The sequence below is a fragment of the Agelaius phoeniceus genome, chromosome Z (assembly GCF_051311805.1).
Source record: "Agelaius phoeniceus isolate bAgePho1 chromosome Z, bAgePho1.hap1, whole genome shotgun sequence".
Classification (NCBI taxonomy): domain Eukaryota; kingdom Metazoa; phylum Chordata; class Aves; order Passeriformes; family Icteridae; genus Agelaius; species Agelaius phoeniceus.
The window spans coordinates 16,909,819-16,930,001 of record NC_135303.1 but is presented as its reverse complement, the minus strand read 5'-3'; the positions used below and the strand labels follow the sequence as shown (position 1 = coordinate 16,930,001).

General features: G+C 38.5%; 1 protein-coding gene across 1 annotated transcript in view; it reads right to left on the bottom strand.

Annotated features, from left to right (window-relative positions):
* Positions 1–756: 756 nt before the first annotated feature.
* Positions 757–20,183, bottom strand: part of PJA2 (praja ring finger ubiquitin ligase 2) — a 33,372-nt gene continuing 13,945 nt past the window's right edge. Inside the window, 8 exon segments of the mRNA XM_077171434.1 lie at positions 757–842; positions 845–920; positions 2,160–2,275; positions 2,565–2,679; positions 6,883–6,991; positions 9,057–9,242; positions 10,644–10,829; positions 15,637–16,645. Of these exon segments, the coding sequence (XP_077027549.1) occupies positions 790–842; positions 845–920; positions 2,160–2,275; positions 2,565–2,679; positions 6,883–6,991; positions 9,057–9,242; positions 10,644–10,829; positions 15,637–16,645 (1,850 nt within the window). The 3' untranslated portion in view covers positions 757–789.

Genomic DNA, 20,183 nt, shown 5'->3' with positions numbered 1-20,183 from the left:
AGCCCAGGCTGGGCATGAACAGATCAAGAGCAGCCCTGCCCAGAAGGACTTGGGGGTGCTGTGGCTGAGAGCTGGACATGAGCCAGCCATGGGCACTCCCAGCCCAGAGAGCCAAGTGTGTCCTGGGCTGCACCCAGAGCCCCTGGGCAGCAGGGCAGGGAGGGGATTCTGCCCCTCTGCCCCGCTCTGCTGAGACCCCACCTGCAGAGCTGCCTCCAGCCCTGGGGTCCCAGCACAGGAAGGACATGGAGCTGCTGGAGAGAGCCCAGAGGAGGCACCAAGGTGATCAGAGGGATGGGGCACCTCTGCTATGAGGGAAGGCTGAGAGAATGGGGATTGTTCAGCCTGGAGAAGAGAAAGCTTTGAGGTCCCTTCCAGTCCCTGAAAGGAGTCTACAAGAAGGATGGAGAGGGACTATTCACAATGGCTTATGACAGGACAAGGGAGAATGGTTTCAAACAAAAAGAAAGTAGGTTTGGATCACATATTAGGAGGTAGTTCTTTATGGTGAAGGTGGTAAGGCCCTGGCACGGGTTGCCCAGAGAAGCTGTGGATGCCACAGCCCTGGAAGTGTTCAAGGTCAGGTTGGATGGGACTTGGAGTGACCTGGTCTAGAGGAATGTGTCCCTGCCCACAGCAAAGGGGGTTGGAGCCAGATCTTTAGAATCCCTTCCAACCCAAGCCAATCCATGACTATATATCAATATTTTATACTGAATTTTTTTCACATTATAATTAAAACAGGCAAAATTTACATTTTTATTTTGGTGGCAGATTTTATTTTCAACCCTAGTCTGAGGGTCCTGTAGCAATGTTAACAGAAGATGCTGAATCATCAATCAAATAAAAAAAACAGTGTCATCAGCTGCTTCGGGAAGTACAGGTGCAAGGACATGACGACAAACAGGGCATGTTCCCGACTACAAAAAGAGAAAAAAAAACCAAGTCATTTGCACAGTTTGCATTCAATTCTACTGAAAAGCCTAAAATTATTATTTATAAAGTATTTAGGGTCTCCACAACAGCACCACCTCAAACTCAAATTTGACTGCATAGCTACCTAGGGCTGACAGCTACCTAGAGCTGACAAACTCAGAAGAGAGAGTTGTTTTGCTTTTACTCCAGCTACATAGCAAATGCATTAGGTTCTCTGCAAGTTCTTCACAGCATTGATTTTACAGGTGGGGCTTTTTTTTTTTTTGAGGCAAAGATTAAAAATAAATTAGGTACAGCCCAAATCTAAGATGTTGAAAAACCTAGTTTTCAGCAATAGCTGCTTACTATAACAACAGAAAAAAAAAAAGGCAGGATGTGTAAAACAAGAAAAATGACTATGGTAATCAACATTATCACGGTAAAAAGAATTATAAACCCATCAAGGAAATCCATCAGGCCTCCATGCTAGAGGTATTCTGACATTTACCCCATGGTAAAACCAATTAATCTTTCTCTTATACTCTTGAGGAAATTCTGTTACACTGTAAGCTCACTGAGAACTACCAAATCCAGGCTTGTACAGCACATAAAGGAGAGCAGAAGTGTAACTAAAAAAAACATACCCGTTCATTAATTACAGTTGTTTTAGTTTAGCTTCAACATGGTGCAAGCCTTTTTAAGACATTTGGAAGCAAAGTGATTATAGATAATGAAAATTAAATCTAATATTGTATAGAATTAATAAAGGTAATTTTAAAAAAAGTTAATCTACAAGTGCTTCACTATTTCCTCTGCCAGTCTCTGTCACAATAAATGGGCCTGACATTGTGGTAAGACAGACCTAACCGTTTGCTCTTCTCAGAGAAAATGATTCCATTGTCTTTACTTCAAGACAGAAGTATAGTAAAGAAAGCTTTTCTGGTACCAAAACAAGTTATAACTAATCCATCTTTTTCATTCTTAGTAAAGGAAAACATGTTTTCCCTTACAGAAATATTCCCTCTATTGAAGAAACTGACCTTCAGGTGAGTACAAATATAAATTTTTTTCCTCACTTGCACTAGAATTTGGTTCTAAAATGCATAAATTCAAATAATATTTCATAAATTCTTGGTATTTCATCCCACATTTTCAAAGAGTTAAAAGTTGTTCTTCCCAGAAGAATACACAATATACACAACACCCCCTGCCCCCAAACCCTCCACCAATCCTGTAGTACTTACTCTCTGTAACCAAAGAGTTACACAAGGTTTGTGAAACAAATGATGACAGGGTAGCTCTGTTATGATTTCACCTTCCACATATTCACTGCAACAGATAGTACAACACTGCTCTTGACCTAGACCCAAGATGAAGAAAAAGCATTAATACCTTGTTTTACATCTCAGGTGAGCTCAGATTCAAATACATATATTACCAACAGTATCACTAATTGTTACAAAATACAGTCACAGTAACTCCATTAAAGATTACTTTTCCAAATGGATCAAAATTATACTCAGATTCAAAAGATCTTAAGACACCATTATGCAGTAAGAATACTTAAATATTGCATCTATGGTATTAGAGAAAGTTGAATTTGTTCTTACAAAATTTGTGGAAATTACTTGTTCCTTATTTTTCCATACCATTGTAGTCACTTGTGACAATAATCTGTGGCAGACTATCTATGGTTTCTTTTCTAGCTGGTGGATGAGTCTGTTCAACATCAAATGTAAGAGACTCCAACTGTGCCAGAGCGGTCTGAAAGGGGTAAGCAGAGATCAAGTTCTATTATTCACAAATGTAACATTTCATACAAAACAAACAAACAAGCATGAAAAGGAATCCAATTCTAGCAGTGTTACTTTTTAAAATGGAAGATATGTCTGTCAAACTAACCATTCTATCATTTTTATTTTTGTAATGAATGAGATGAAACCGAAGGTCAAAACAGCAATGCCTTGCTTCTAAAGCTTTCTTAGAGTATGAGGACAGAGTCACAACTTAATCTACAGTGAACATTTGTTAATTTTATAAAGTTACTGAAAAAGCAGCAAGTTGAAAATGTAATAAAGCTTTCCAACCTAAAACTGTCCTTTCATTGTCTTTCTGAAAATAAATGCTTCATTAACGTGTTTCCTGGCCTCAATTATTAAATTACTCAGGCACAAACAAAAAAATATTAAGTACCTTCGTTACACTAAGAGTGTAAACTTCAAGAAATAAAAAACCCAAGATCTATGTAGATATTTCTAATCTTAAAACAGACAAAATGCTCTGAAGTAACTTTTTTTAAACTCAATTTTTTTACCATACAAAATCTTTAAGACTATGTCTACACCATATTTGCCGTGTGTATTTGCTTTGTACATCATACATTCAACTGTGCAAGGCACTCAGGAGGATATCCAGAAGAAAAAAAAATAATAAAATCACAGAACTCAGAATATTTGGTTGTATTTGCTGAGAAATGTACTAACCTGTTTGAACAGCATGCAAACTGAAGAACCAATGAAGAACTGATGTGACTAATTCATTCAGGTTCACACCCTGAATGAATTAGTCGCATCATTTAAGTACAACTACTTACTGTTCTAATCAGCTTGAAAATTATTTACACTATTGGCTACAAAACTCTCTTAGTAAGAAGTGTAAGATAGTGTGATATTTTTGTCATGTTGGGAGTACACTTAACTAAAAAGCTCTATATACTAGAGAAATACTGGACTATACAGAAACCTCTCCAGTTGTCATTCCTCTTAAACTTTCCCTGAAGTTACTACAGCTTCAAACATGCTTGGACTACGTGAAAACATGCTTGGACTTGGATCACAGTGACAAGGTACCTCAAGCTACCACACTACCACAGATCTAAACCAGCAGTTTTATACCTACAGTCAAACCTTTGGGGCAGAGAGAGATCAGCATGAGCCAAGAAATATTTACAGCTTCTATTGCCACAAGAAATCTGTCAGTTCAAGGGAAAACCTGGGGTTATTCCTAGTGTTGTGTGCAAGTTCCCCTACAAAACAAGTATATTGCTCCAATTTTACAGCTAATACCCATCAAATTCTGGTACAGCAGACAGTATGACTTAACTAACATTAAGATGATTTTAGTATTTGTATTTGGTTTTTTTCTCCAATTGCAATGGTCTGAGAATAGACAGTAGGTAAAAATACTATGCTTAAGCAGAGTAACTATTACACCTGGAAAAATTAGAAAAGATCCCAGGGATAGAGAATATTGCAATATTATTTATGTGTCAAACTACTCTGTTTATATTCAGCATGAGTATTCTCAAACAGAAAGAACTGTATTACTTGCTTGCTTCTGAAACCTACACAAAAGAAACATTATAGACACAAAGCCATATACTTTGAGGCTGAAAACCACATTTTCAAATCCAAAGTAGTGTCTGTTTCATAACTTTTATAAGATGTATCTTCAAAATACCTGTACTTCCTCTTATTGCTTGAATGACTGCTTACTTCTCCATGTACCAAAACCAAAATGCTGGACATTTTGCTACAAAACAAGAGTGCTACAGCCTACGAGGGTTTGAGCTCCTCACATCTGTGAAATGGCACAGGAAATACTTATAATGTCACTGATGCAGCAGAGGCAACTAGCCTGTTCTGTACTGCTAATGAAGTAAACCAGACACTCCCAACTATGTAGTTTCTTTTTAACAGATGGAAGAAAAAATATTTAAAATCACACATATATTCTATTAAGTTTTAGGAACCCAGAGAGCTATAAAAGCTATACAACATAGCTTTTCAAAACAAGTATTTAATACTTTCATTACTTCTCCTGTCCAAATGTCATAATTATTTGGGATAGAGCTCTCCCACTCCCTCCCCTCCAATTAAGATACACTTGAATTTTGGGTGCTTTATTGTGTCACATCCCTTTCAAGTATTTCAAAGCAATAATAAATTGATATTTTGCTCATATTTCCTGAACAATTTTAGTAACCATTTTATACTGTAAAAATATGTGCTCTATATTCTGGTTGAGATTTGAAGGGAATATTTGGAATTCTTACTCAGAACCTGTGTTGTCTATGTGGTCATAGTCCATACAAGTACATACAGTCCTCTACCTTTTATTTCTCAGTTACCACTTTCTGCTGACTAATTCCAAGCAGGCCAAGACTTCTATGCCTACCATAAAGTTTCATACACTTGTGTGCTACTTTCAAGCAGAAATGCTATGTAAGAGAATCGGCTTTTCCACATTCACAGTGCCCTCCACCACAGGTACCTCTGTAGTCATCTGCCTGTTTGCTAATAGTGTTCAGTGACACTCTGTTCCTGGTGACACAAACATAATTACAGCACCTCCTCAACCAGCCATGCACATAATCACCTAGGATTACTTTTACAGGTCACTCTGACAGGACTGCACACATTTCTTCTGACAGAGTACTTAGGCAAATGTTGTTATATAGGAATGAGAAATCAAAACTTAAGAGTTGTAATAAACTCAGTCTCCTTCTCAAGTGCTAATTTGCAGATTAAAAAAAAAAGATGTGATTAGTTTCTCCTCTCTACACAGAACCTCTCACTTTGGTGCAAAGGAGGAGGCCAACTGTTTTCGCAGTTCATCTGCTTTTTTTTGATGTAGTGAGAACCAGACACTATGAAAGAGACAAGAACCTTCTCTATACGGCTTCAAAACACTGCTTTTACAATAAGGGTATCAACAGACCTTCTCCACATTAATGAAGTGTGTCTAAATAAGTAATGCTAAGAAGATCCTACACAGCTGGAGAAGGCCCTTTGATACTTGACCATGAATGATGACCTCCCATATACCTTGGGGGACGTACAAAACCTGGAAACTGCATGACTGCCAACTTACAGGATTGGCCCCATCCACTGACTTGGAAAAGACCTGGGAACCTTATTCAGAAAATCATTGACTTTGCACATATTCATGGAAAAAAAACCCCATTATCTATGATTGTTCCACTGTCTGCCAGCTTTAGAGAGCATTTCAAAGTGCCCTTGGTATTTGTCTGCAAGCACACTATGACATACAGCCTGCCCAGTTCACCCCTTTAAAGTGGGTGCTAGCAGCCAAACTGCCCCTTGCTGCCCTAAACTTACATAACCTACAAAACATTCAGTTCGGCTGTTGTAACACCATATTATATATGTCTACACATCATTTAGCTCTTATTTTGACAAATATCCTGCAGGGGAGATTTCTGGCAGTGCCAGAATTGTCATACTGCATCAAACTGGATCTCAGCTAGCTCTATATTCACTCTGACATTGACCAACCTGAAGTTAAAAACAAAAGACAAAGACCATAACCATGCTGGTTCTTGATAATAAATGCTTTGGTCTGTATCCAAAATTAGACAGGTGAAATGGAATAGTTCAAGGTAAAGATAAAAGACTTTTTTTTTTTCAGGTGGTTTCTTTACCTGATTGGAGTTTTTTGTTTGTTTGTTACTTGATGGGGTTTTTTTAAAATTTTTTTAAAATTTAAAATATACTAAGACAGTCAAACAAAGAAAGAGTCTTCTACTGATAAATAAAAATTTGAGAAATCCAAATATACTCTTGAAAAAAAATTTAAAAAAGCTGCGACAACTCACAGGCATAGGTTCAAGCATAAGCTTTCCTTTGTTATGTAGAGAATTTGGCAAAATTCTTTAGAATTAAATGGCATATGTTTATACTGGTAGTAACCAGTAACTTTATTTGCCTTACGAGGAAATAAATGCATATACTAAAAGGAGCAGGTACTGATAAATGACTTTTTGTAGTACATCCTTTAAAAAAACTTTCAAGGTGTATTTTCATGTTTGCTGACTCAAAAGTTCAAGCTAACACAGGAAAGTATCTGAAAACCTCCTGATTTTCAGATTAAGTTGAAAAAGGATTCAATTATAAATATTTATGTTACAACATCAAAGATATAAGACCATCAAAAATATTTTAATACCTCCACAGCTTCTAAGTGTCCCTCTAGTGCCATATATGTGAGAAATTGAGGTTCCATGTAAGGAATGGCTTGACCAAGTCCAAGGCCATCACCAAACTCATCAAGTAGTCTGAAAAACATGGGTTAGGAAACATGGTCTTATTTTCAAAATTAACAGTTACAACACAAAGTCTGGACATATCAAATTATTGCACATCACCTGTTAATAACAGCCTGATACCCAGCCAGCTGATCTCCCCCTCCCTTGCCTCAACTGGACATGTAAATAAGATAAAAAGCTCATGGGTCAAGAATAAGGGCCATGAGTCATCAATCACCACCACAGGCAAAACTGACTCAATTCAGGAAAAGCCTTAATTTAATTGAAAGGTTGAACCAGATGATCTTTTGAGGTTCCTTTTCAATTTAGGCTGCTCCGTGATTCTATTAATTTATTGCCAATAAAAATGGATTTGAATGGTAAGAAACAAAGACAGAAACTAAACCACCTTTCTCTTAGCCCTCTCTTTATTTCCAGGCTCAACTTCACTCCTTAATCCTTGAGGCTTCTAATTTTTCCTATCCCAAGCAGGGCAGAGGAAAAGGAACAGTGATTGTGGTCTATCCATGGGTAGTTCCTCTTTGCAATTACTTCCTCCTCACACTGTTTCCCTGCTCCTACATGGGTTTTTCCCACAAGCTGCAGTCCTTCATCAGCTACTCCAGCACAGGTTCGTCCCAGATACAGTTCCATCAGCAAATTCTTACCTGTTCCACCACAGTCTTCTCCAGCACTAGAGCACTTCCTTCCCCCTCTTTTCTGACCTTGGTGTCTGCAGGGTTGCTTCTCTGACATCATCCTCATTTCTCTCTCACACACTGCTTGCTGTTCAACATTTTTTATCCTTTCTTAGTACTTTCCCAGAGGCCCCACCCTATGGTGGGTCCACTGGAGTCAGCTGGAACAAGCTGTCCCACATGGGGCAGCCCCAGCCTCTCAGAGACAGTTCTGCAGTTCTGGTCCCAGCACAGTGGTATCACATTCCCACAGTATATACTTCAGAACATCCTGATGGGAGTTCTTACGGTGAAAGGGTATATGTTCAGCTAATATGTTTCATATGTATTGCTGTAAAGTTGTTTTACAACTAACAATCAGATTTTGATTACATCATGTGTCAGATCCTTTGAGTTCTGTTTTAGAAATTCAGAAATTAAATCTTAAAAGTGGCACAAGTGAAATGATGTACAGGTCTGCATATGTTCAGCAGACCAAACTTAACAGACCATCAACATCTTTGTTCCTGTTTTTAGTAACTAAGAAGCTTACCAAGGCTAACCTCCAACACTTAAAAGACAGCTTCTGTCCCTATCGCACAATTGCATTGCTAGCTTACTGCCTGACAGTGTAAGAATACAGGCCTTACTTCTAGTTTGGACTCTCATGCATTAGTCCCTATTCTGCTTTTCTACAACATAACTTCACAAGGAGAAAACAACAGTGTTGGTATGTCTGCACTCAAGTCTGTATTTTAATAACCAGAAGAGAATATGTGTTATGTCTCTCACTGGAAAACCTTTTGTCTATCACATTCTAAAACAAACACATTATACTATTATACATTATACTGTTTTGTATGTGGCTCCAATCACTTTATTCCTGGTATTTGAAACATTTTTATAATAAATTGATTGCAATATCCTTCAGTAATCTAATGACAGAAAACGTAGTGAAGCATTCAAAATTATTATAAAAATTATTTATTATAATATTGGGTAAGTGTATGGTATTTCAAAGAGAAATAAGATAGATCTGTAATGACTAACTTACACCAGTTTGAAAGGAGGAAAAGACCAATTATAAAATAGGACTGACTTGAATGCTGATTACATTTATATTGCCTTATTTCTGTTACACTTCCATTTGAAAATGAAATTAGAAAATAAACTCCTGCCTTGCATATTTAGGGCACCAAAATTTTCTCAAATCACAGCCTGATTTAGCAAATCTATTCCCTTTTCTCTCATTAGAAGATACATAGCACTTGAAATACCTTAAACTTTAAAACTGAGATTATTAGTCCTTGAAGCAACTGCATACTGATAGCCATAAGTACTTTTGACATCTTATACAGAAAACAAAATAGCAACTACAAAACCTCTGAAATGAAAGCAGACGACTATCAAATGCATACCTCCACTCCACATCCAGGTCTTCACTCACACTGGAGTCATCCTCAAGATTGTTATTTCCATCCAACAAGAGGAATCCAAGATGTACAAAATCACGAATTGGATCATTTTCCTCATCACTGCTACTTTCTACTTCTTCTTGGTACTGTAACCAAGGAATTTCACCTTCCTCCAATAATGCCTGTTCCCTTTATATAAATAAATAAAAAGCTAAAACTAAAAAGCTAAGAGAATTTACAAACATACATAAGCAACAAAAGCCAAACAAAACACAAAGACTAAACAGGCATGTTTCCCAGACTACAGAGTCACAGATTAGGAATTAAGCATTTGCCATAAAAACTCAAGAAATTCACAGAACTCACAATCTAATAACACCCATGATTCTGTGGCAAAGTTTTGTCTAATGCTCAAGGCCAGCAGTACAGTAAGCAGTTTGTTTCAAATTTTCCCTAGTACAGACAACATCCCTGCCAAGGTTAATAAATTTGGTACTAAACATCTTATTTATCTACAAGTTCTTAAAGGCACTAAGGAGAAAAATTGTCTTGACACCCAGAGCAGCCTCCATGGCAAAGCTTGGCTTGAACGCAATGCAAAGAGCTACTACTTGCAAGAGAAGCTATCTTGCAAGAGAAAGACTCCTCTCATTCCTGGATATTCTAGAGGAGCAGAAGTTACCTGGATGCAGAGCTGCATGAGGCTGTGAGGCCCACTTTCCTTATAGAAGGGAAAATAAACACGAATTATGTTAAAGATGGATACATTTTTATGCTGTTCATATCAAAAAAAGTTAAAAACCTCCATTATTGTTGTTCTGAAAGAGATGAGTTGTTATAAAGTTTTCATAAAGTCACACTAGTTCTTCAAGACCCAAGAATGTGGAGAATACTAAAAAAGCATTAACAACAAACAGGACTGCTTAGCAATAGGTACTGTGCACCTAAGAAGCTGAAAGAACACTTAAGAGTGGCCTTTGCTTTATAAAGATCCAAACTAGAGTCAATATTAAATGCTTAAAAAAAGCCAAGAACATTCCTCTTAGCTGTACATAGTTACAAATTTTGCCTTATAGCAAAGGCAACTACAGTTGAATGACTGGAAAAATAAAGTTTAAAGTTACTAGAGCAAGCAAGAAATTCAAGTTTTCTTTAATCACTGAAAGGGCTGCAGAAAATAAGGAGCAGCAGTGGAATAGGAGAAGTAATAAAGCAGAGAGATAAACAAGTTCTTTTCCAGTAGTTCTATGCAGTATCAAAGGATGTTTATGTAACACGTATATATTAACAATTAACTTGCCTAACTGGCTTTTTAAAGTCAATATTAAGTCTATTAGCCATATTGACATTACATGGCAATACGCTCTCATTGTTTCTGTATGTTTCATTACAAAGAACTGCTTGCATGAAATGTCATATTTTCCATTATTTGAAATGCATACAACTATTGAGATTATTGTGATGTAGGCAAATGATTGTTGCTAGCATGGTAACTGCTTTTAGATGTTATTCTATGTAGTGCTATGTGAATACCCTACTACTGGCGATGCTGGAAGTTGTAGGAAGTTAGCCAATAAAATAAAGGCTTACTCTTCTTGGAAACAGAAGTCTGTGCTGTCCTCTTTCACACCACTGCTGCTCCTCTGCACACCAGGGTCACGCTCCTCCCTGCACGAGACAGTCTCCCAGCTTTCATCACTTGAGGACTGCTCTTTTTCCACAGCAGTAAAATAGGAAGGCACAGATGTAGACCATTCTCCATCACTGCACTCTGAGCTGCAATTTAAACAAGTAACAGAGTATGAATTCAAACACTGCTTTCGGGGAAAGAAAATAATTTCCTACTTTTCTATCAACATTGCTCTCAATATAGGCAACTTTTTTCCTAAGAGAAATTAATCTTGTGCTATCTATAGATGCATTACAAATCAAATGCACACAGAGTTATTTAAAAAAAAAGAAAATTAGTCTGTAAAAAAAATTCAAACATTCTACCCATCCTACTTTACAAAAATGTTTTGTTCTTCCCTTGCCCCATATGTAGAGTACAGGTAACAACTAAAAACCAGAAACCAGTCTCACTATACACATCTTTCTCCCAGATTAGAAAAATGGCAGCAGTGGCACTGCCTGATTAACAAATAATGATCAATGTTAGCCTTACCTCTCAGCCAAACAAATTTAAAGTCACAGATCTCAGAACATATAAGCCATATAGAATGACCTTTTGTAACATAGAAAGATATAATGGATTACTTACTTCAAAATACTTGATTCACTACCCCAAACAATATGAATGGCAGGGAGTTTTGAAAAGACAATTTGCTCAGCCACCACATAGGAAAGGGCAATAAATAAGCTTTGAGCAGCTTAAACAAAATAGTAGTGCTAGCACAATCTTAGGAAGGATAAACTACTGCTACCATTGGTAATGGCACTTTGATGCTTCACTCACTACAGTGACAATTACTGAAAATCAAAAAAAAAGTCAACTAGCTCTGTCATTTCAAAAAGTTGGAGAAAACATACATGTGAACAGCCAACTCGCTTACTGGACCTCACTTTATAAAGCAATCCACAACATCCACAGCATAGTTCTCTAATCTGCTAAACCCAGAATGTTTAAGTGTATTGTTATTCCCCCACCTAAAAACTCACTAATTTCCTCCTTTTATCGAATATTACAAATGTATGCCAGTAGAACTTTCAGTTTAAGGAATTTTCAGTGCTTTTGAAAAACTGCATAGTATATACTGCAAGTTTTACAAGAATAAAGAAATTCAAGACAAAGATTATATATAAGCATTTTAATTTGAGGCAGGAATAAATTTTTCTACCACAATTCTGATGACTAAGAAAAGTGATGGAAATGAGAATATTCATTAATTTTGGGCATCTCATCTAATGCATTACACCATCTAAAACTGAATATTGACTTTTTAAACCTTTTGATCTGTTTGGTTCTTTGGTTTTGGGTTGGGAGTTTGGTTTGGAATGTTGTTTGTTTTTATGTAGTTTGATCAAGTTTTTAATATATATTATACAATTTCATCTTAGATAAAATTGTATATAGCTGAAATACGCATGCCTTGTTTTAGTTGTCTCTATTTTACAATCTGAGAATGACTTCCAACACACTTTAAAACACTCCTCCTTTGCTTTTAGTCAAATTTGTTCTATTTAACGTTTATACACAAACACTAATTCAAACCAGAAAAGGATATACCTAAAGTCACTAACTCTAAACAACTGAAGAACATTAAATATTTCAGAACTCAGGATTTAATTGTGCTCAGTTCTGCATGGGTGCAGAAGATTACTTAATGGTTAGAGAGTTACAAATTTGTCACTTGCCAAAAGCATAGCACATGAACTTAGCATCTGCATGTGGATTAGCTGACAGTAGTCCCTCCCCCTGACTGAACCCCTTCCTAACCTGTACTTGGCATACAGTCCAAAATTAAATGGAAGGAGCTAATGAATATGATCCTCCTCCCTCCAACCCTGCCCTGGGACCTTCCACCACCCTTTGAACATACATGGTTCTAAGAAACATGCAAAACTTTCTCCTTCCCACACTGCTTCCACATGCTAACACCACAAAAGCTGTGCACCTCCTCAAAGTGAAAATGTGAAGTGGAGGCCCACGCTGCAGCAATCAAAAGGTGAATTTCTCCCTGGGTTGGGAATAAGCTAAAACTGACCCGAAGGATGTAGTTTGACATGTATGTCAAATACACTTTTCATGCAGCTCTGCATGAACATAAAATATAGTTTAAATCTTTAAACATAAAACTTCACCTTTCAAGAGTGAACATATTACTTCTTTGTACACACTAATTGACAATTTATTTCATATACATAAGTATTTTTAGGTTTTAGTACATAAATTATGGGGATTCTAAGTTAAAAATACATGATTCCTATTTACTGGTTCAGTTTCCATCAGCATCAAGAACATTTCTAATAATCAATCCATGTTTCTTTTTGTCATGCTACAATAACCCATCATTGTGCATCATGGAAGCCAATGCTACAATTGTAGAATATATTGCACTTCCTTCATGGCATTTTAATTTTCTAGCAGCATCATTTCAAAAAGGGAAAAGACCATGCATTAATTAAAATTTTTAAAAAGCAAACCTTACAAGGAAGTGATGGATTCATTTGCAAGTACCTTTATTAAGAATCACAGAATTGTCAGGGTTGGAAGGAACCTTTGAAGAACAGTCCAACCCTTTTGCCACCCTGCCATCCAACCCTTCAACAGTCCAACCTGGGACAGAGGAATGGTCCCAGGTGGGTTTGGAATGTCTTCAGAAAGGGAGACTCCATGACCTCTCTGCGCTACCTGTTCCAGTGCTTTGCCACCCTCAACCGTAAAGTTCTTCTTGCTGCGATAGAGCTTCTTGTGTTTTAGTGTATGACTATAACTCCTTGTCCTGTCACTGAGAACCTCTGAAGGGAGTCTGGCTCATCCTCCTGGCACCCACCTTGGAGCTATTTATTTGCATTAGTGAGATCCCCTTTCAGTCTTCTCCAGACTAAACAGACCCAGATCCCACCTCTCCTCCTAAGAGATGTGCCCCAGACCCCTCATCATCTCTGCAGCCTCCACTGGACCCTCTTCAGTAGCTCCTTATCTTTCTACAACTGTGGAAACCAAAAATGAACACAGTACCCCAGATGTGCCTCACTAGGGCAAGAAGGGGAGCAGGATCACCTCCCTGACCTGCTGGCCACGCTCTTCCCGATGCATCCCAGGATACCACTGTCCCTCCTGGCCCCCAGGGCACACATGACCAGCTCATGGTCAACTTGTCACCCAGCAGCACCACAAGGTCCTACCCAGAAGAGCTGCTCTCCAGTGGGTGAGCCCCCAGTCTGTGCTGCTACTGGGCATTATCCCCCCACCAAGTACAGGACCCCATACTTAACACCTTGAAAAAGAAAAGCCCCCAAGTCTACTATTTTAAAATGCATTTTGTTCTCTCATAGTTGCAAGTCTGCGACTTTTAAGTTTTAAAGACAAGATTTTATGCTAATTAATTTTCATGCTTTTCTCTCTACGAAAATACAGGACATACAATCTACTAAGCAGATTAGCTTATGAATGACAAGCACATGTACATCAACAGAGAGCCACATCAATATCCAGAACATATGTCTTGTAAAGTGGGAACAGAATCAACAAGATGAAAGCAAACTGCAAGAAAAAGAGGGAAAAAAGCCATCACAAATACTACTACATCTCATACGGTTAGAAATGTTTTTACCCTCGAATAGCTCAGTTATATAATTCCAATTAATAGTGAAGAGTTCTAAGCTAACATTTTATGAATAGAAGTTAAACATAAGGTTTATCCAAATTATTTTGTCTTTTGGATGATGTCTTAGAGTAATTATATGGTGCTTGCATCCCCAATCATCTGTTCTGTTTATGCTCAATATTAAGTTTTGAACCTTTAAGACTTGTTGCAGAGAGTGAAGGGGGGTGAAGAAGAAGCACGCAGTTTGTTTTCAGACACTGCACTCACTCCTCCACATTCCTGCTCCTGGACTGTGTTCTCTGTGGCATGGACAGACAGCGGGACAGAGCTCTCCTTTGCTTTTAGTTAGTTTTTAGCTAGCTAAGGCAGAGAAGTTCCCTGGATTGTGGTTTTTCTTTTTCTTGGAACTGTTCAAGCCTGCTCTGGACTGAAAACCCAGAAAAACACCAGGAGCTCACACACCAGTCGGAGCCCGGGATGCTGCATTCCAGTGCTGGAAGGACTAAGAGACTGGGGGAGCCGACTTACACTCCACAACAAGGACTCTCTGAATTTTAATATTTTTTCTTTTTTTATTCTTGTGAATACTTTTCTTGTTAAATAAACAGTTTTTTCCACTTTTCTCCAAGGAAATATTTTCCCGAATCAGTTGGGGGCAGGGCCACTTGGATCTGCTTTCTAGAGGGACTGCTTTTGGAGTTTCCTTGAAAATGTGCCCTAAACCAGGACACCTGAAGACCTCAAAGCAGGAGAAACCTGAACATTGCTTCTCATGTCAAGGTTGGAGCAATTTGTAAATCTAAAACTGTCATAATTAATAGTTACTTTGGAAACACCTAGTAGTCTCAATAATTTCCATTAAAATGGGTTTAAAAAACCCTATCAAGTTATTCTTCAGATATTACAAGGAAGAACAATTTCTTTCAATAGAGACAATAACATAAATAGGCTGCCATGTAGAATACTGAGATTTGGAAGCAAAAAAAATAATTCTGAAGAGTAAGCCTAGAAAGAAACTTTCAAAGCTGAACAAGGCTTTCAGTCTTTACCCTCCATCTGCTCAGTAAAAATGAAATAAAAATAAACAATATTCCTCAGTGATAAGATTCTCTGACTGCAGACATAAGGAAAGGCTTTTTACATTACCAGAAGAGTGAGGGATAACTGAAAGGAAAAGTTGGCATCTTGTTATCTGATCATATTCTGAAATGCCTTAAGTTTTTATGTCTCATTTGCTAACATATTGTTCAGTTTCACACACTATTTACACAAAAGATTCAATACTAAAACAGATAGAAAAATAAAACCTTTACCTGTCTTCATCTTTGTGGGACATTAAGTAATGTGTGTTGTGGTCTTCAAACTCATTCCAAAAAGCACTGTCACTTAGAACATTGTTTTGTACTTGAGCTAGTGCATTTCTTCTTAAGTCTATTTCTATGTTCTTTTGATGACTGCGCATTCTTGAGAGAAAGAACATACCAGAACTCATCTCATCTTTGCCATCTCTCAAGGGACACTCAGGATGGCACTGCTGAACATCAGCAGTTCCAATTCTCCTCCAGGAATCATTTTCCTCTTCATCATCACTAGGGAGATGGTTTTCTCTCTCCAGTTGTTTAGCAGTATTTTGTTTTCTAATTTTAGGTCTCACTACTAGTTCAGATGAATTTTCTTGGTCAGAGTCTCCATCACAGATGTTTAATACATCAGCAACTGGTACAGGGGTTCCAATTCCTACATCCACTATATGTTTTATCTGCTGTGTTTCATAACTGTCATCACCCAGGCTTATTTTTGGTGTAGCTTCATCTTCAGCGGATTTAGGTCTCCTATTGCTTGGACATGCCAAAGACGGTTGTGCTTCTTCGCAACTTTCTTTATAAACACTGTGGTTGAAAGCAGAGAGTCGGGACTGTAAGTCATTAATAGACTCCATGTCTTTTTCACACTGAGAAAGTATGTTATCTAGTCTTCCCTGAATTAGACCTGCTGCTTCTCTTATCCAAGAATATTTGTCTAGAGCATCCTCTTCATCTCCATCACTGCTATCTGGCTCATAAGAGTCAATGTTTACAAAAGCAATTCCATTTTTACCATTCAAATCATTATGCCCTCCAGGCGTGTGTTCTGCAACGTCCTCAGATTTTTCATTAGGATTCATCAGGTCCCGTGAGGTTTGGTTGCCTTCTAGGTCATAACAGAATACAGAAAATGGTGATGTTTGGCTTGATGCACTTTGGCAAACAGGTTCTCTAGTGCCAGCATCTTTTGACAAAGGCTCAGAAACTTGAACCAATGGACTAGAATCTTCAGAGAAAGCTGTAAGAAAGAATGCACTGGAATAATCAAATCCAACAGAAATATTCTTGTCTACAACTGCTCATTTAAAAAGAAGGGATAAGTTACTAGGACTGTTGTACAAAGTGATAGAAACATTTATCAGAGATGCAGTCATTCTTCAGTAATATATTTACCTTCTCATTTATACAAACTAAGCCTATAGAAATAGATCTAAATTATACAATTCCAGCTACAGATGTGATAGGGAAAAAAGCATTAAAGGAACACATACACAAGCAGAATTTTTACATTGTTTATATAAAAGGGAATTATAAGATAACAGGAAAACTGAATGAACATTTCTCTCCATACTGGATTATCCATTCATTAACTGGCTAAATTGTGCCTTCTGCCACATTCAGATAAAGTCACTTATTGCTACTATAAATTACATACTAAAAGAACTGTAATTTTTACCTGCACCTTTGAGTGCAACTCCTCTTAAGAAGAAAATAGCAGGGTTGAATGTGGTATTACAGGTAATAGCTGCTTCATAACAAATGCATTTTAGTTATATTACACTTGAACACCTCTTGCATAAAGGGACAATAAACATCAAATCTAGCAGCAAGAGTTAAAGAAGGTAAAAACATCTATACTACTGCTACTACAAAATCAATACTTTTCAAGTAATTTTTGAACTCCTAACCAAGGCAATAGTCCAGCTTTTTTGTCCAAAATCTCATCTAAATCATTAGATGAGGCTCCATTACTAGGTTGGTGAATTCGTGGCACTGGAATCTTATGAGAGCTATGCCCCTCAGCACTAGGAGTCTGGCTTCTAGGAAATAATACTGTATCTAATTAGAATCTTGAAGCTCCTCCACAAAATTGCTATGAGCCAAGGCTGGTAGGCAGGCCCCTCTAGAGATCATCCACTCCATTCCTCTTGCTCAAGCAGAGTCACATATATTGAGTTACCAAGGATCAAATCCAGTCATATATTTAATATTATAAATAATATCTCCTCCTACACATCTTCAACAGTTTCTTAGATTCCTAAAGCACCTCGATGGTAACTTCATGGTGCAGGCATTAAAGGGGAGTGTGCAACTAGGAGAGGTACCCTCCTTGATTTATTGCTTGATAACAGAGCGTCTCATGACCCAAGTAGAGACTGTTGACAGTCTTGGCCACAGTGAACATGATGTCATAGAGTTCCAAGTCTCTGCTGACAGAAGAAAAAGTAAAAACTTCAACTCTGGACGTGAGAGCAGACTTCAGGCTGCTCAGGGAACTAGTTAGTGAGATCCTGGGAAAATGCTTTGGAAGGTGCTGAGGTCAGTGCTGGTCACTTTTTAAGGACCATGTCCCAAGGGCACAGGAACATGTGATTCCAAAAATGCTGGAAGTCAAGCAAGTGAGGCAGAAGGCTGGCTTGGATGATCAGGGATCTTCTTTTGGAGCTAAAGCAAGAAAAGAAGGTGTATGGCCAGTGGAAGCAAAAGCCAGGTGACATGGGAGGAATACAGAGATGCTGCTGCCACTCTAGGGAGAAAATTAATGTGTCCAAACCTCAGTTGGGGTTGATGCAGGCCAGAAACACAGGGGACAATAAAAAGAGTTTTATTAAGTACGCCAGTAGCAAAGGCAGTGCAGGAATAACATAAGCCCATTACAGGATGAGGATGGTCACCTCACAGACAAGGACAGAGACAAGGCAGAATTGTTAAATGATTTCGTTGCCCATCTTCAAGACTGATGAAGACAGGATGTCCAGGGACGCCCCAGTACCTGAGCTGGAGAATGATCAACTCAGTCAATCCTGAACTTGTATGGGATCTGCTGCTCCTGCTGAATCTCTGTAAGTTTATAAGGCCTGATGGGATTCATCTGAGGGTAGTCAACTAGTCACAGCATGGCCTCTCACAATGATTTTTGAACAATTCTGGGAAACTGCAGAGGTCCCAGCTAACTGGACCATAATAATGCTGTCCCGGTTTTCAAGGAGGGCAAGGATGACCCTGGAAAGGCAGGCCTGTCAGTCCACTTCAGTGACTGATAAAAATCACAGAGATGACTATTCTGGTGTAGTGAAAAACCTGAAGGAAATGCAGCCACTGGTCACAGTCACCACAGCTTCATAAAGGCAAAGTCCTGCCTGTCAAACCTTATTTCCTTTCATGACAAGGTATCCCACCTATTGGACAAGGGAACCAGTTCATGTAATCTTTATGGATTTTAGCAAAGCTTTTGATGCTGCCTCACATAGCATCCTTCTGGAACACAAAACACCCAGCACACAGATGCATAAACACATCATGTGATGGGTGAGTAACTGGCTCATGGGTCAGGCACAAAAGGTGACAGTGAATGGAGTGAAATCACACTGGTGACCTGTGGAATTCCACAGGGCTCCATCCTCATCCTTGTGGTCTTCAGATCTTCATAAAAAACTAAGACACAAGACTCAAGGTACATTAAGTAAGTTTGCTGATGACACTAAATTGGGATGCTGGAGAGCAGCACAGGAGATCCTGGTCAATGGCAAGTTCAACATGTTCAACATGTGTAAGCAGCACCCTGGCAGCCAGGAGGGTCAGTCCTGTCCTGGGGGCATCAGGCCCAGCATCACCAGCTGGGCAAGGGAGGGGATTGTCCCACTCTGCTCGGGGGCAGCCTCATGTAAGGTGGTGGGGGCAGTTTTGGGTACCACAATGTAAGATATAAAGATATTAGACAATGTCTAAAGGAGGGCCAAGAAGATTGATGAGGAACCAATAGGGGGAAGACACACAAGGAGCAGCTGAGGTCACTTGGTCTGCTCATCTTGGAGAAGAGGAAACTGAGAGGTCTGCAAGAACCCCAGAGAGGAAGAGGAGGGGCAGACCCTGATCTCTTCTCTGGGGCACAGTAACAGGACCCAAGGGAATGTCCTGATCTTGCGTCAGAGCAGGTTTAGTCTCGGTATCAGGTAAAGGTTCTTGCCCCAAAGGGTGTTTGGGCACTGGAACAGACTCCCCAGGGCAGTGGTCACAGCACCAGCCTAACCAAGTGCAAGAAGTGTTTGGACAATGCTCTCAGGCCCCACAGAGTGATTCTTGGGGATGTCCTATAGCCAGGAATTGGACTCAATGACGCTTGTGAAATATGCTATGCTGCATATTCAGAAAATATGCAGCATTTTAGGTAATACCTATCCACCCAAATATAACAACAGATGGGAAAAAATGTAGCCTAGTGGAGACAAAGAAAGTAAATCAATCCAAAATGGTTCTGTAAGATAAATTTGAAGAGTTGCAATATACACACAAACACATGTAAAGGAAAGGCATTTTGTTATTAAACTACTTTACATACAAAGCAACTGTATTGGGAACAGGGAATTTCTAATGACCCATAAAATAACTGCATGCATCTCTGTGTAACTGAAAAAAGAAATGTGGTAGCATTATATAGAGATGCCACTCCAGACTCAACACTGCCTTACAGGAAATAGACCTTTAACTAGATGAAAGTATAAAAAAAATGTATGAAGCAAGGACAACAGTAAACACACTTCAATTACAACAAATTA